A 17,526-nucleotide genomic window follows, 5' to 3' on the forward strand; every position below is an offset into this window, starting at 1 on the left:
GGCACATAGTAAGCACTTAACAAATACCATAATTATTATTATTACTTTCCAAGCGCTGAGTACAGTGCTCTGCACACAGTAAGCACTCAATAGATATGATTGAATGAATGAACAGACAGATTCCCTGACCACAGCGAGCTCACAGTCTCCCCAAGCATTTAGTGCAGTGCTCTGCACATAAAATGTTTTGATGTCTGCCTGAGCCCTTCTAGACTGTGAGCCCATTGTGGGCAGGGATTGTCTCTATTTGTTGCCAAATTGTACTTTCCAAGCGGTACAGTGGTATGCACACAGTAAGTGCTCAATAAATACGATTGAATGAATGAATTGAATGAATGAATAAAAGCATTTTAAAGCCTAATTAAACACTTAATCCCCTTGCCCCCTCCTACCTCACCTCTCTACTCTCCTATTCCAAACCCACCAGTACACTTGACTCCTCTGATGCCGACCTCCTCAATGGGCCCCCATTTCCACTACCTCACCACCCACCGAATTGTACTTTCCGAGCACTTAATACAATGCTCTGCACACAGTAAGCGCTCAATAAACACGATTGAATGAATGAAGTAAGCACTCAGTAAATATGATTGAATGAATGGTGAGCTCTCAAATACTATTGATTGATTGATACAAAATGACCAAAAGTTAACTCCTGGGAAGGTTCAGTTTCATAAGTACCCAAACAAAAAAGAGCTAACTTTTTGTTAACTGGCCGTCTAACTTCGTGGATTTTTTTCCCCTGCAAATAAAGATCCTGGAAGGAGTCTGAGACTCACTGGGAGATCCAGGGAGGGAGGTAACGATCCTTCAGTTTGTGTGATTCCATCAATTAATCAATAAGTCAGTAGCATTTATTCAGTCATTCATTAAATCATATTTTTTGAGTGCTTACTGTATGCAGAGCACTGTACTAAATGCTTGGAAACTAAGGGCTTGGGAGAGGTCAATACATCCGAGTTAGCAGACATGCTCCCTGCCCACAGTGAAGCAGCGTGGCTTAGTGGAAAGAGCACGGGCTTGAGAGTCAGAGGTCATGGGATCTAATCCCAGCTCTGCCACTTGTCAGCTGTGTGACTTTGAGCAAATCACTTCCCTTCCCTGTGCCTCAGTTACCTCATCTGTAAAATGGGAATTAAAACTGTGAGCCCCACATGGGATAACCTGATAACCTTGTATCTTCCTGAGGGCTTAGAACAGTGCTTGGCACTTAGTAAGCGCTTAACAAATACCATTATTAGAGAAGCAGCGTGGCTCAGTGGAAAGAACACGGGTTTAGGAGTCAGAGGTCATGGGTTCTAATCCCAGCTCTGCCACTTGTCAGCTGTGTGACTTTGGGCAAGTCACAACTTCTCTATGCCTCAGTTACCTCATCCGCAAAATGGGGATTAAGACTGTGAGCCCTATGTGGGACAACCTGATAACCTTGTATCCCCCCCAGTGCTTAGAACAGTGCTTGGCACATAGTATGCACTTAACAAATACCATTATTATTATGTATACATTTTATTCCTAGCCTCAGCACTTAGGCTTATATAAACATTTTTATTTGGACTTCCTGGGTATAGTCAATGACTTTTTTCACTATTTCCTCTTGCTAAGTGTTTTCATCAACAGAACTTGGCACTCAATAAACATTAACACCAAAATTATTACTTCCTGTTATATTTTTGCTCTTCACCTACTCACACTATTTGGAAACCATCTTTTCTGATTTCCCCATTAGACTGTGATCTTGCGCCCAAGTGAGTCAGGAACAGTGCCTGTTCTAATTATCTTGTATCTACCCCAGCACTTTGCACAATGTTTAGCACATAAGTGCTTAACAAATACCACAGTGATTATTATTGAGAACAGGTAAGATGCAAGGTGATCAGGTTGGACACAGTCCCTGTCCCACACAAGGCTCACAATCTAAGTAGGAAGGAGAATAAGTATTGAATCCCCATTTTACAGGTGAGATGACTGTAGACTATAATCATCATCATCATCATCATCATCAATCGTATTTATTGAGCGCTTACTATGTGCAGAGCACTGTACTAAGCGCTTGGGAAGTACAAATTGGCAACATATAGAGACAGTCCCTACCCAACAGTGGGCTCATTAGGAGTAGGGAATGTGTCCATTTATTGTTGTATTGAGCTCTCCCAAGCGCTCAGCACCCAGTTAGTGCTCAGTAAATGTGATTGAATGATTGAGGCACAGGAAGTATCGAATCCCCATTTTACAGATGAGGTGATTGAGGCATAGAGAAATAAAGTGATTTGCCTGAGGTTGCACAGAAGGCACATGGCAGAGCCGGGATTAGGACCCAGGCCCTCTGACCCCCAGGCCTGTGATCTTTCCACGAGTCAATACTTTCTTCTGTTGCACCTCCCCAACTTTTAGTGCAGTGTGTCACACTCAGCAGATGCTCAAGGAATTCCACCAATGGATAGATTGATTATAGGTTCACACCCAACACCACCCAGAGGTGGCTTTCGATGGTAAAGGAGTGAGACGATCACCTTAGGCTGTGGAGTTAGAGTGGCAGAGCATAAGGATATTCATTCAATCGTATTTATTGAGCGCTTACTGTGTGTAGAGTACTGTACTAAGCGCTTGGGAAGTACAAATCAGCAACATATAGAGACGGTCCCTACCCAACAGCGGGCTCACAGTCCAGAAGGGGGAGACAGACAACAAAACAAAACAAGCAGACACATGTTAATACCATAAAAATAAATAGAATTATAGCTATATACACATCATTAATAAAAACAAGAGTAATACATATGTACAAATATACACAAGTGCTGTGGGGAGGGGAAGGGGGTAGGACGGGGGGGTGAAAGGGAGGGGAGGAGGAGAGGAGAAGGGGGATACTAAGTCTGGGATGGTTTCCAAGAGGAGGTGAGCTCTCAGTAGGGCTTTGAAGGGAGGAAGAGAGCTAGCCTGGCTGATATGCGGAGGAAGGGCATTCCAGTCCAGAGGTAGGACGTGGGTCAGTGGTTGACATTGGGACAAGTGAGAAAGAGGCATCTGTGAGGAGGTTAGTGGCAGAGGAGCGGAGTGTACAGGCTGGGCTGGAGAAGGAGAGAAGGGAGGTGAGGTAGGAAGGAAGAAGGTGATGGAGAGCTTTGAAGCCGAGAGTGAGAAGTTTTTGATTGATTCAACGGCTGATAGGCAACCACTGGAGATTTTTGAGGAGGGGAGTGTCATGAGACTGGATTGAGTCCTCAGTGCTAGCCCCTTGATCCCCCTGGCTCTGTGCCATGCCGCCATCTTCAGAAGAGGCTGCTTGGATGGCCGTCTTTGAAAAGTCTGGTGCAGCTACTGTCTCTGAGGGTCCCATAGGCTGCCCGCCCCTCTCTGAGGCAACAGCTTATGTTATGCACGGTCTGAAGCCTCATTCCAGAGCAAGGGGAGGAGGACTCGGGGTTCCCTCCCGGAGATGTGCCCTAGAGAAGCAGCACAGCCTAGTTGGATAGAGCACAGACCCAGGAGCCAAAAGGACATGGGCTGGAATCCCAGCTCTGCCACTTGTCCGCTGTGTGACCTTGGGCAAGTCACTTAGCTTCTCTGTGCCTCAGTTATCTCACCTGTAAAATGGGACTAAGACTGTGAGCCCCATGTGAGACAGGGACTTTGTCCAACCCGATTTGCTTGTCTCCACCCCAGTCCTTAGTACAGGGTCTGGCACACTGTAAGCTCTTAACAAATACCACTATTATTTAAATCAGATTGGGAGTTCCAATGGGCTTCTGTATGACATAACCGTTATACACACAGTGTTATGAAATGATGTCATACGCAACAGGCGGAAGGGACTTTTTCCAGGCTTCGGGGTGATCGAATGCCTGAGGCAGGTCTGGCTCTTGAGCTCAGCAATATTTCAAAGCAGGAGCCATTCCATCGCAACCGCCTTGTCCTCAGGTGCCCTTTTATAGGGAAGTCCACCTCAGATCAAGAAAAAATGCTGCTCACTGAAAAAATATTCTCCTTGCAACACAAGCTTACACTTATCTCACCTCTTCATATTAAAATAGTGGAGTGGGAAAGGAAAAAAAAACACTTTAAACACTCTTTCGCTCTTTTATTTAGGGAAAATAAGTTATTTCTTGTAATTTTCTGAAAAAAAGAACTTAGCATGGTAAACATGTAAATCATCCTTTTCACTGGTATAAATAAGTACAAATAAATTAGGCCTTAATATTACAAAATAGCAACATATACAATTTGGCTAGGAACACCTCATTTCAGCTGTAAGAACCATTTTGTTTTGGAATTCACTATTATACAAGAATCGATATAAAAATAAAATCATTTTATTCTCCTCATCCCAGGCCTCTTGAAGTACTTATCCTGTTATTCAGTTGAAGTGAAAAATCTACACTTTATATTTAATGGACAGATTCCAGATTCTTTACCTTAAATCTTCTTCATGGCAAAATGAAGCTTTCATGAAGCTGACTTCTGAGTTAATTTTCAAGGATTTGGGTAATTAACATACTTTGTTTTGTTGATGTTGATACTAAACACACTTCACCTGGACCCAAAAGGGAATAAGAAACCTTTTCATCCTCGAAGTCCTCAGGATGAAAAAATTTCACAGCAAGATGAAATTAGCAAATTCAGTTCAGATACCTCTGGCAGTTTTGTTCAGGGCAACTGTTTTGGGAACGTTTTTCATCAGATTTCATTTAGAATCTATCGACTTAGTACAAAGATGATCTTTAGAACTTCTGTGGAATTCTACTGCCAGATTATTTCTTGAATGCAATGACAAAGTTCTAAATTTAAACCCACTCAGATCTTTAGTCCCTGTTTTAGAAGAGCAAAGTTATATGGATGTAGCAAGTTGCAATTTGTCCAGCAGCTACAGCTAGAAGCTGATTCAGCTGGTTTGGGGAAATTCAACAATGCCGATATTAACATGATTCTGAGGATCCATTTTTGGGGGGGTTGGTGGGGGAGGTTTCTTCTCTTCATTAAGATGCTATAGAGCTCTAGTACAATTTAAAATGCTACAGTGAAAATCACGTGGAAGAGTCTTGATGCTACCTAGAGATGTTTGGGGTATTGGTACGAATTGCTGTACTGCTAATCTTCTGCTGCTGCCAGCTAGCCAGTTGCGATTAGCTTCATAATCAGCACTGCGAAAATTAGGCCCATACTTCCTAAAAAGTAAAAAGGTAAAGAAACTTTAAGATCAAAACTATAATGTGCATTGTATACAGTAAAGTGAATGCTTAATTTTGAATGCATAATACAATTTTAATGCAATAATGTACCAAGGATAAAATGGCAGATATCAAGACAAGACCACCCCCATTACATTTTTTTCAAATAGCGACATCCAAAACAGCTGCAGAGAGCATTTACAAGTTAGCTTGTAATTTCATTTCAAGAATAATACTGACAAACTTAAAATAGAGCCCCCAAAGGAATGTTTCCTTCAGTTTAGGCTGTGATACTGTACTGGATATGGGGAGAGATGAGAACATGTGGAATGCTTCATAAAAGCCCCCTTTAAAGGACTTTACATCAATTAGTTTCAGTGTAACCACATCGAACTGAATGGAAAACAAAGAGAGCTGAAGAGAGTAACATTCAACCTGGTATTGACACTGTTAAAACAGATGCTGGAAAAGTTAACGGATGATGAATACCTCAGAAAGCAAGCAGTGAAATGTTTTTTATATACATAAATATATATTAAGACACCCTGTTAAGACACATTAAAAATGGGATTGGCAGAAAAAAGTTCATTGTAAAAGGATAAAAAGTTAATGAATGATGTTTTAACAATAGACTCAGTGCATTCCGGCAAAGAAAACAAAAGTGATCACCTTTGGACAGAAGAAAGCGTTTTATGAATATGTTTCCTTACACCATATTTTCTCAAATGTGGAAAACGTCCAGGACAACTTTGCGGATTGTAACTTTTACAAACCGAGGACTAGTGCTTTTGTGAAAATAGGTACCTTTCATATTTTATTGAAAGTTCTTACTTCTGTGGGGTCATCAGGCGCTGCTATTTTATGCAATGTAACATTAAGGGCTTTGTTGTTCTCATATGTATTGTAAGAGCTGAACAGCAGAAAAAGGAAGAAAACTAATTGAATCACATAAACGACATGTTTAATCAAAGCGAAAGCAAATCACCTCCCCTAACAGCCAACCCTCTTAAGAATAATGTTCTGTTATACCTCCAAAACAATTACCCAACTGTAAATTTTGGAAAGGAATGACTTTTAATGTCTGAAAATAAAGACTTTTCGCCCCACTCATTCTGGCCAAAATGTGAGCCCTGAGTGGAACAGGATCTAATGATCTTAAATCGACCCCAATGCTTATCAAGCACTTTTCACAGAGTAAGCACTTAATAAATACCACCATTATTATTACTATTATTATTATTATTATAATAAGTTAATTCACAGATTCAGTGAACTTTTGCAAATATGAGTCCACCATTCAGTTATATATATATATATATATACATATATATATATATATATATATAATATATATATATGATAACCACATTAGAGGATCAAGAAATGTGAAGAAATTTCACCATTTTCCCCATCAGCAATTTGAATACATGAGCCTTGATATTAGACAAACGATCCCAACATGTGTTGGGGACTGCATCCAACCTGATTAACGGGAATCTACCCCCAGAGTTTAGAACAGCACTTGACACATAGTAAGTGCTTAAGAAATAATAATAATAATCAATAATAATGCAACAGTATCATAGACTGTAAAGAGAAAGCTTTTCCAATATGTCCTTCATTGCATCTTTCAAGCATAATCATTCAGTTATGAGATAAGCACTTGTTTTAGTTTTATTTTATAATAGTAATGCTAAAGTTCTAAGTCTCTTCACCGTTGAAATAAGAGACATGTCACAAGCCAGGAAGAAATGCTTTGCATGCTGAATAGAGATGTGTCATTAGGTGCTGTAAAAGCAGATGATCTATTCCTTTGTAGACAGAGAATCCTTCCTGAATTTTTCACAGGATGATGAATGACCCAGAAATGTCATTCCTCAATTGACAATGAAGTAGTAAAATCAAAACTCATCAGGGCTTTCAGAGAGAGATGGCAATTTTCTTAATATTTTACTTAAATGAAAAATTTGCTCTAACTGATGGGTCTTCTGAGTTGACCCTAAATCCGTTCCATCCTGGTGAGTTTACTCAGTCTGATTTGTAATATACCCACAGAGCAAACACTTTGCCATATGATTATGGCAAAAGATGCATCGAAGTCCAGAAGGGTTTCCTATAAAATCACAATCCATAACACATCCATTTATTTGAAATGCTAAGAAAGCTTAATAGCACAGGGAAAGCTGGGAGGAAAAGCTACAAGTTATGCAAGACTGTATCAAGATACCTGTTGTAAACGTATACACTTCAAGGATCTTAGGCAGGGATTATTTGACTTAATCAATCGGGTGTATTGAGCACTTAGTGTGTTCAGAGCACTGCACTTAGTGTTTGGGAGAGTACAATATAACAAAGTTGATAGACATGTTCCCTGCCCACACGGACCTTGCAGTCTAGTGGGAGAGACAGACACTTTTATAAATTTTGAACATGTACTTAACTGCTGTGGGGCTACGGGTGAGATCTCTGCCCCCCAACTTAAACATTTCCTAAAAGATTGAATTTACACTTGTATCATTTGATTGGCATTTTGTCGTCATTCAATTACTGTTTCTGGCAGTGTCAAAATGATATAAAATGGAGTACAGTGAGCCAGTGTTGTTCATCTAATCAAATCAGTGAATTTCGTAGATTTGGGTGAAGAGGAAAATGAAGGCACTTCTGTTTCCAACAGGTGCACATGATACTGCTGCTTGGAAGAAAGTAATGGTAAGTTAAAAAGTTGACTGTTCACACCACCCAGTGTGTCCAGAAAAAAAAAAATCAATTTTTAGCATAAAGATCATTTTAGCGACTAATAAATGGACAATATATATAAATCTAGGCATTTTTGAAACACAGAATTTCCGAGGGATCCCTAAATTCTTAAATCATTTTAAATTACAAAAGGCTACAAAGCACATTTGAACAATGTTAGGTCAGAGGTCCTACAAAGAAAATTAATGCAAAATTTCAAACGTAGAGCAGAAAATGTAATAGCATTCCATGACAAAAGAAAACAACTTCTGCAGTATTCAGAAGTTACAGACAACAGAGGAGCAATGTGGGCTGGTGGAAAGAACACAGGGCTATGAGTCAGGGGATGTGGGTTCTAATACTGAGCCTGCCACTTGCCTGCTGGAAAACCTTGGGGAAATCACCACCGTCGAGACTGTAAGTCTATTGTGGGCAGGGAATGTGACCGTTTATTACTGTAGCACAGTCTCCCAAGCGCTAGTACAGTGCTCTGCACATAGTAAATGTTCAAAAAATATAACTGAACGAATTGAATGAATGAACTTAACTTTTCTGTGCTTCAGTTTCCACATCTGTAAAATAGGGATTAAATACCGGTTCTTCCTCCACCTTAGACTATGGAACATTTGGGACAGGAACTGTGTGTGACCTGATTATCTTGTTTCTACCTCAGCACTAGTACAGTGCTTGGCACATAGTGCTTAAAAATACCACTATTATTATCGATAATAATAACAACCGAAAACTTGAAAGTGAATGAGAAGTTAGGGAAAAGGTTAAGTAGAAGCCTGAGAAAGTACTGTTACTTAAAAAATGATGTCTTTCATCGTAACTCCCCACAATTATTTGTTCTTTGCACAAGATGGACACAACACACACACACACACACACCCCTCTGCAACTCTAATATCATACTTTGTTAGATTTCAAGTAAAATGAACACGACATTTTAGTAGTACAAAATGAGAGCAAGACAATTGATAAGCACTGAAGTCTAATTTTGCCAGTTAATGGGACAGATATTAAGAAGCCTTAAGAAATCATGAGTTTGAAAGTTTGTGTAAAATTTCAGAATATGGGGTGCTGATCTTGCAGGTTCCTAAATTAGCACTGTTATTTTCTCAACAAGTACACAAGCCATGCCTGAAGTTAAGCACTGCACCTGTTAACAACCAGTTGCTAAAATGTCACGCAAAAGTTAAACGTTAATGTATTAGTAAATTACACTTAGGGCAAGAGACCAAAACTCAGCAAATCTAGCAATAAAGTCAAGTTTAGAACAGATTTTTCTAGGATTCAGAATTCTTTCCAGATACTTAATTGCCAAAATGAGGTAAATTCAAAGTTAGCAGCCTGTCCATTTAAACTTTATGAATTCTTTCCTTTTTACCTACAGCAAACTGGTAGGCTCTCAACATGAATTTTCAGTTCATTCTCTGAAAATTTGCTGAAATTTCCCAATATTACATTCACTCTTTTGGAATTACATTTGGTGACATTTAACAAATACAAATACATTGAGCACCAGTTCCATTGAGTACACATGGGTGATGATTTCAGCCTAAGGGAATTGGATGAAAATCCAATACATTGAGTTAAAGGCTTTTACTTATGGAAAAAGATGGAGTTCACATATCTGTTAGCTTACAAAGCAAGAAAGCTCTGATATTATTTGCCGTTGCGACAACTGACCAGTATTAAACTGGGAAGAAAGCTGGCCAATTGATAAGAGGAAATTATGTTTGAGTCTGGCTCACCCTGATTTCCCAGAATCATAACAATATTTTGCTAGAACAGCAGCAACTATTACTATACCCAAAACACCAACTGCTATTACACCACCAACTCCTTGAAAGAAAAACACATGTGGGTGGCAAGGTTAGCTGTGGAAACAAAATAGCATACTTAACAATTATATCCATTTATAAACACATCTTGGCAATGTCACCCAAATGGATCTGGATTCAGTATCTCTTTGCATGTCCTTCTGACTCTTCAGCTACAACACCATAAACCCTCTGCACTGCTTTCTTTCTTCCTCCTTCATATTCCCTCAGAAATAGGGTTTGCTTTTCTATTATCACACTGGAAATTGCTGCCAGTCAGTCATATTTATTGAGCTCTTACTGTGTGCAGAGCACTATACTATGCACTTGGAAGAGTATAATATAACAATATAACAGATAAATTCCCTGCCCACAACAAGATTACGGTCCAAACTATACAAGTTATCCCCACACTGCACAAGACTGTTTTGACCTTAATAATAATGACAATGGCATTTGTCAAGTGCTTACTATGTGCAAAGCACTGTTCTAAGCGCTGGGGAGGATACAAAGTGATCAGGTTGTTCCACATGAGGCTCACAGTCTTAATCCCCATTTTACAGATGAGGTAACTGAAGCCCAGAGAAGTTAAGTGACTTGCCCAAAGTCACACAGCTGACAATCGGCAGAGCCGGGATTTGAACCCATGACCTCTGACTCCCAAGCCCATGCTCTTTCCATTGAGCTACACTGCTTCTCTGTAAAAGTATGATGAACCGAATATCAGATCTTGACTGTTGTTCTACAAGTAGAAATTACATTTAACAAGATCTCTGACAAAGGTTTTGTGAATATCTCTCTGGCCTACTTCTCTGGCCCTGCCCCATGAAAACTCCTACTAAATTTGGAGTATATTCTTTTTTTCTTTCTTCTTCTTTTGTAACACTTCAGTAAGAGGTTCAAATAGCAATTTAAATCCCTTGGGTGATGGGGGTTCCATTAGGCTGAAAATTTCTCGAGGTCAAGGAACATTTGGGTACTTAGGTTGAACTCTTCCAAGCACTTGATTCATTGCTTTGCACTCAGTAACTATGATAGATTGAGATGAAAGATTGATTGACATGATAGATTGGTTGAGATGAACCCCGAAGAAATTACTCCTCTCCATCCCGTGAAGGGTCTGTGTGTCAAAGGAGCTGGGTTCTAATTCTGGCCTGTGACTTCCCTGCAGTGTGACACTGGATAAATTCTCTGGGCCTCAGTTACCTCATCTAAAAAATGGGGGTAAAATACCTTTTCTCCCTCCCTCAGACTGTGAGCCCCTTGTGGAACAGGGACTGTGTCCCATCTCCTTACTGTACCAAGCCCAGCGCTTAATACAGTGCTTTACACATGATAAGTGATTAAGAAATACCACAGTTATTATTAAAACCAAAAGCTATACAATGCAAAACTTTTGACAACTATAACCGACTGGAGAAATATGGAGTGAGAGCCCAAGTGTAGAAGGAATTCTTTGAATCCCTATTCTTAAAGTTCTTTCCATGGGATACTACTACTACTAATAATAGCAGAATTTGTTAAGTCCTTACCATGTGCTAAAAACTGTACTAAGCGCTAGGATAGGAAAAAGATCATCAGGTCCCACATGGGGCTCACAGTATAAATAGGAGGGATAACAGTTATTAATAATAATAATAACGAAGGCATTTATTAAGCACTTATTATGTGCAAAGCACTGTTCTAAGCGCTGGGGAAGTTACAGGGTGATCAGGTTGTCCCACGGGGGGCTCACAGTCTTAATCCCCATTTTGCAGATGAGGTAACTGAGGTACAGAGAAGTGAAGTGACTTGCCCAAAGTCACATAGCTGACGATTGGCGGAGCGGGGATTTGAACCCATGTCCTCTGACTCCAAAGCCCGGGCTCTTTCCACTGAGCCACGATCCCCATGGTGCAGATGAATGAACTGAGGCAACAGAGAAGTTAAGTGACTTGCCCAAGGTAATACAGCAGGCAAGTGGGTGGATCCAGGATTAGAACCCAGATCCTCTGACTCCCATGCTCACAAGTCCTCTTTCTACTAGGCCATGCTGCCTTTGGAAAATGGCTCTCCACATATGAAAAGAGCTAAGAGATAAAATAGTAAATTATTCTGTCTAGTTCTTTAGAAGTTTGGCTCATCATTCTATAAAAAGAAAGAATACCTTTGATACCTGTGGTTATGAAATTTAAATTAGATCAAATACTCATTTCATGATTAGATTAGTGTGGGTGGTGGAAGACATTTGGGGTATTCCCAGTTAAAGAGTTTTTCTTACGGCCTTTCCTCAAACAGAAAGATCCATTTAAATTCCCAAGGGAATTCACAGCTAGATATCAAATCATAGAGGGAAAACACCCCATTTCTAGACTGTGAGCCTCATGTGGGACTGGGTCTGTGTCCTACCTGATTAATTTATATCTACCCCATGCTTAGAACAGTACTGACATGTAGAAAGTGTTTGACAAATACCACTTAAAATTTCGAATTGGTAAATAGCTAAAGTGTATACAGAAGATATATGTCGATGGGCAATTACTGTACCAGTGTTGAGAATCAGAGAGACCACTTAGCTTGATTTTGTCATTTCTTATAATCTTATATACCATCTGCATCCTTATTAGCGAGAAGCAGCATGGCCTAGTAGTGGAAGAGCTTGGGCTTGGAAGTCAGAGGACCTGGGTTCTGATCCCTGCTTTGCCACCTGTCTGCTGTGTGACCTTGGACAAGTCACTTCACTTCTCGGGGGTCTCAATTACCTCATCTGTAAAATAGGGAATAGGACTGTGAGCCCTATGTGGGACATGGACTGTGTCCAACCTGATTAACTTGAATCTACACCGTGCTTAAAACGGTGCCTGGCACATAGTAAGCACTTAAATACCATTTTTAAAAATCTGGGACATGGACTGTGTCCAAATGATTAGCTTGTGTCTACCCCCATGCTTAGTACAGTACCTGGTACATTAGTAAGTGCTTAACAAATGCCATAAAAAAAGTGGAGAAACCTGATGAAGTGTTACTAGGTTAGGGATTTTCTCAAGTGAAGAAAGATATGCTTAGCTTTTAAAAAAAACTTTGAAATATTTAGTAATTATTAATGCAAAGTATATTTTCCAAACAACAGTAAAACCTAGTGATACTCAAAATCATCTTGGGAAAGTTCCTCTTCCCATAACAATAGTCACCCAAAAAAACCAAAACAATTTGAGTTCCACGATAAAGTATGAGGCAAACCCCAAATAATCGGGGGTTTTGAAGCTGGATCATGCTGGGGTTTTCAGTTTGGTGGCAAGGCAGCACGTGGTTTTTAATTTCCCCCTATCTGAAAAGCTGTACGTGCATCTCCAAAGAATGCTGCGGGACAGAAGTGTAATGTATTAGAATATAGTGGTGATCCCTTCTAGACTGTGAGCCCGTTGTTGGGTAGGGACCAACTCTATATGTTGCCAACTTGTATTTCCCAAGCGCTTAGTACGGTGCTCTGCACACAGTAGGCGCTCAATAAATATGACTGACTGACTGAATGAATATCTGTGAATTTAAAGTCCCTTGGCCCCACATAATCCCATGGAACTGAGCTCAAACACTTGCCAAAGAATGAGCAATTCACCCTGAATAGAAAGTACAGGGAAGATCACTCAGTAGCCCACATATGGAAGAGAAAAATGGAAACAAGGTTCTAAAAGTCTTTAAGAGTTGGCTGGTAAATTAACCGGAGAAAATACGCAGCGAGGATCCAGAGAGGTGCACTGATTGGAACAACTAGCATTTTGGAAGAGACTCATTGCTTTTTATTAAATCTAACGGATATTGGGAAACCAAAATAAGTGAGCTCTAAATCAAATCTGCATTAGTCACCTGGTTGTAGTTGGATGATTCATCCTGTAACCGGGAAGAAGAATTCTACAGGCACAAACCAGTACTTAGTTCTAGGAGGACTCAAGCATTTATCACTGGTTAGAGTTATATGGCACCAGACGTGGCAAAAACAAAGACAACAGAAAGGAATGGTTATTAATATCGAAAACGCGGGATCCATAGGATGATGGAGAAATTATATTGCAGCAGCTTGGCCTAGTGGAAAAAAAGTATGGGCCTGGTTCTTACCTTGGCTCCTGCTGTGTGTGACTCTCGGCAAGTTAGCTAATTTTCCCATGCCTCAATTTTCTCATCTGTAAAATGGGGGTTGAATACATGTTCTCCCTGCCCCTTAGACTGTGAGCTCCCCCTGGGGCAGGGTCTGTGTCCCACCTGATTCTCTTGTATCTATCCCAGTGTATAGTACAGTGCTTGGCACATAGTAAATGCTTAACAAATACCACAATCATTACCATTTTTTATTCAGGTGGTTGATTGTGACTCCAAAAAACAATTCAGGGCGTAATCCTGCCAATGGAATGAAAAGGTATCCTTCCTCAGATGGAATAATAATAATTTTGGTATTTGTTAAGCGCTTACTATGTGCCAAGCACTGTTCTAAGCGCTGGAGGAGATCAGGTTGTCCCACATGGGCTCACAGTCTTAATCCCCATTTTCCAGGTGAGGTAACTGAGGCATAGAGAAGTTAAATGACTTGCCCAAAGTCACACAGCTGATAAGTGGCAGAGCTGGGATTAGAACTCATGACCTCTGACTCCCAACCCACGCTCTTTCCACTGAGTCACGCTGCTTCCCTGCAGAGTGGCTCAGTGGAAAGAGCACCAGGGATCCTGGGGTAGAAGTAGCCTGGCCTAGTGGAAAGAGCCCAGGCCTGGAAATCAGAGGTCATGGATTAGAACCCATGGCTCTGCTGTGTGACCTTGGGTGAGTCACTTCCCTTGTCTGCACCTCAGTTACCTCAACTGGAAAATGTGGATTAAGACTGTGAGCCCCATGTGGGAAGGGACCGTGTCTGATCTGATTACCTTGTATCTACCCCAGTGCTTAGAATAGTGTTTGTCAGCACATGCTTAACGAACATCACAATTATTATTGTTAGAAGACATGTATATTGGGTGAAATGAGCCGGGTCTGGGTTTCTCCCACCACAACTCCATTCTTCAGAGCAGGGCAGAGGTGGGCTCCAGTAGTTACACATAATTTCAGGGGATTTATGGGGAATAAAAAGTTGCAGATGCACAGAACTCACTTCTCCACAACAGACTCAAACTAAATTTGTGTAAGATCATTTCATAATCTTGACTTCAGGCACACTACGTCTGGGAATAATATAGTGTGAAAGGTCACTGTGGGACTATTGCTTAGAAAAATACAGCCCCCAAACAACTGCTAAGGCTAAAAACACGATCAGTGAAATCCAGGAGCGTGAATATAATATGACTATTACAAAAATCTATAATGTTCTTTTACCCAGAAGACTGCTTGGTGCAAACCAGTTTTGTTGGACCAATAATGCAGTGTAGCTCAGTGTACTAAAAAAGGAAAGGAGTTTAGAGATTTAAGAACTTCCGGTGTTTTACATTATTATTCAGCTACTATTTCTTATTTATTGACTTACTTTATAACCTAGATCAAAAGCCACCTTTAAATTGGAAGCAGTGACCTCATAATAGAAACAAGATAAACAAGAATGACTCCAAAGTCCTTTCATATTTTGCAAAGCTTTCTATAATTGCTAAATAATAATTCTGCTACGACAAAGTTCCGAAGTAAATAACTCCATTAAGTGGAAAGGGGCCGACACGGAAGCACACCGGAGTGTGAAGGGCAGGGTTGTCAAATTTGCAACTCAGACTGGGTAAAAACAGCGTCGAATCACTTGTACCTGGCACTGTTAAATCACGCTGTGCATACGAGTCACACCGCAAACAAAGGGTGATGTGCTGGTGCCATTTTGTTACACCAACCTCGCACACAGCGTATTGAAGCCGCACAACATTCTGTGGCATAGAATTTCTCCATGCCCCTGAAGCCAACACCTGACCAAATGGTTTAGGCAACTCAGCTCTAAAGCCAGAATTTACGCCCTGTAAATGAATAGCTTCTGTCCCACTGCCATCTTTGAGGAGGACTGCAGTGTGGTCATTTTTGAGAGAAACCATATGGCAGCTATCCCTGAGAAGGACAGTAACAGGGCCTCCTCTGGGAAGGGCAGTAACAGGGCCTCCTCCGGGAAGAAGGCCTCCTCTGGGAAGGGCAGTAACAGGGCCTCCTTTGGGAAGGGCAGTAACAGGGCCATCTTTGAGAGGAACTGGGTGGCGGCCATCTCTGAGAGGAACCGGGCGGTGGCCACCTATGGAAGCTCCTGCACGGCTGCCACAGTTGGAAGATCCGGCAAGGCCACCGTCTTTGGATGCTCCCGGGATGCGAGAATCTTAGGAAGGTTCTGGACAGCAACTTCTGACAGGCGGGGACCTGAGGCGGCGAGTTACTTCGCTTGCTGCCTGACCCTGGCCATACAAATTAAATGCAAATGCAGATTAAATGTATGCCGCTGGCAGAGGAGGGCCGGTTGGCATCGGGAGAGGAGAGAGAAATGCAAATGAAGCCCCGTCTCTGCCAGCTGCCACTGCTGGTTTGTGCATCAAACAGAATGTCACCCCCCCGCCACCGCCCGCCACTGGCATTGAGAGCTGCCATCTGGAGGCTCTGTGGGCTAATGGGTATGCCATGCTTTCACACTGGCAACTAACTTGGCCAGGCCCCTACAGTTCCTGCCATCCATTAGGTGGGGCATTCAGGAGCTGCTTGGCATGGAGGAGTAGCAGAGGTCATTGGCATGTCAGAAACCAGCAGCATTTGGGACACCCTGAACAAGTGGTCTCAGAGGCCAAAACAACAAAACCAAGTGGGGCAGTGGACACAAACCTATCAGAACGCTCAATCCAGGGCCCCTGAAAGAGAATGCAGAAAAGCCAGTTCTGCCAAGAGCCTGGAAGAGGAAAAAGTATGTTGGGGACTTGAAGATGAAGAAGATCTCGCAGCTGCCGGCTTGGATCTTTTCCAAGCTGGGGACTGAGGGAATGGTCAAGGGGCCATCTCCCAGGCTCTGAGAATGGGGAAATCTCCCTGAAATGTTAAGAAGCCACCGCAAACCAGAATTTCTACTCCCAGAGCCAGAACTCTCCTCTGAGACAAGTCTTCACAGGGCACGGTACCCTCCTACCCACAATCATCCGCAGGTTACAGGTGGGGACCCAAACACCTGCAAATATGGATATTCAGCATGGCTCAGTGGAAAGAGCATGGGCTTGGGAGTCAGAGGTCATGGGTTCTAATCCCAGCTCTGCCACTTGTCAGCTGTGTGACTTTGGGCAATCATTTAACTTCTCTGTGTCTCAGTTCCCTTATCTGTCAAATGGGAGTTAAGACTGTGAGCCCCATGCGGGACAACCTGATTACCTTGTATCTACCCCCGTGCTTAGAACAGTGCATGGCACATAGTAAGTACTTAACAAATACCACTATTATTATTACTATTATTATTATGCAGGAGAGGGCAGGGATCACAAGGTCTTACAAGTGGCTTGAGACATATCCTCGGATGATGACAGGAGATATGGAATCGGTCCTACAGAAACACCAGGGTCAATCCAAATGACGACCGGACTCGAGATGCAGGTTTTACTATTTTTGTCATCACAACCCTGGTGAATTTCCACAGGGAGAATGTCACATCACTGGGCCCAGGACTATGTGGGAATTGGGCAAGATGGCCGTCCTGATCACTTATGTACTTAAATTCACTCAATTGTATTTATTAAGCAATTATTGTGTGCAGAGCACTGTACTGTTTGGGAAAGAACAATACAATGATTAACAGTGACAATTCCTGCCCACAACGAGCTCAGTCTAGACTTATCTATTTATTCCGA

At 41.5% G+C, this 17,526-nt stretch overlaps 1 protein-coding gene across 4 annotated transcripts in view; it reads right to left on the minus strand.

Moving 5' to 3' along the window:
* Nucleotides 1-4,071: 4,071 nt before the first annotated feature.
* Nucleotides 4,072-17,526, minus strand: part of CD55 (CD55 molecule (Cromer blood group)) — a 58,311-nt gene continuing 44,856 nt past the window's right edge. Inside the window, exons 13-15 of one of the 4 annotated variants that reach the window (XR_005451833.1) lie at nucleotides 9,717-9,749; nucleotides 5,970-6,075; nucleotides 5,100-5,162 (exon numbers count right to left, since the gene is read on the minus strand). Coding sequence is in view for 3 of the 4 variants with exons in the window: in XM_038748862.1 (XP_038604790.1) it covers nucleotides 15,761-16,101 (341 nt within the window). In the remaining variant the exon portion in view is untranslated. Of the gene's footprint in view, nucleotides 5,163-5,969; nucleotides 6,076-9,658; nucleotides 9,750-15,347; nucleotides 16,102-17,526 lie in introns of those variants that run through there. The other 3 variants (XM_038748863.1, XM_038748865.1, XM_038748862.1) reach the window with 3 other exon arrangements.

This window comes from Tachyglossus aculeatus, chromosome 7, assembly GCF_015852505.1.
Source record: "Tachyglossus aculeatus isolate mTacAcu1 chromosome 7, mTacAcu1.pri, whole genome shotgun sequence".
NCBI lineage: Eukaryota > Metazoa > Chordata > Mammalia > Monotremata > Tachyglossidae > Tachyglossus > Tachyglossus aculeatus.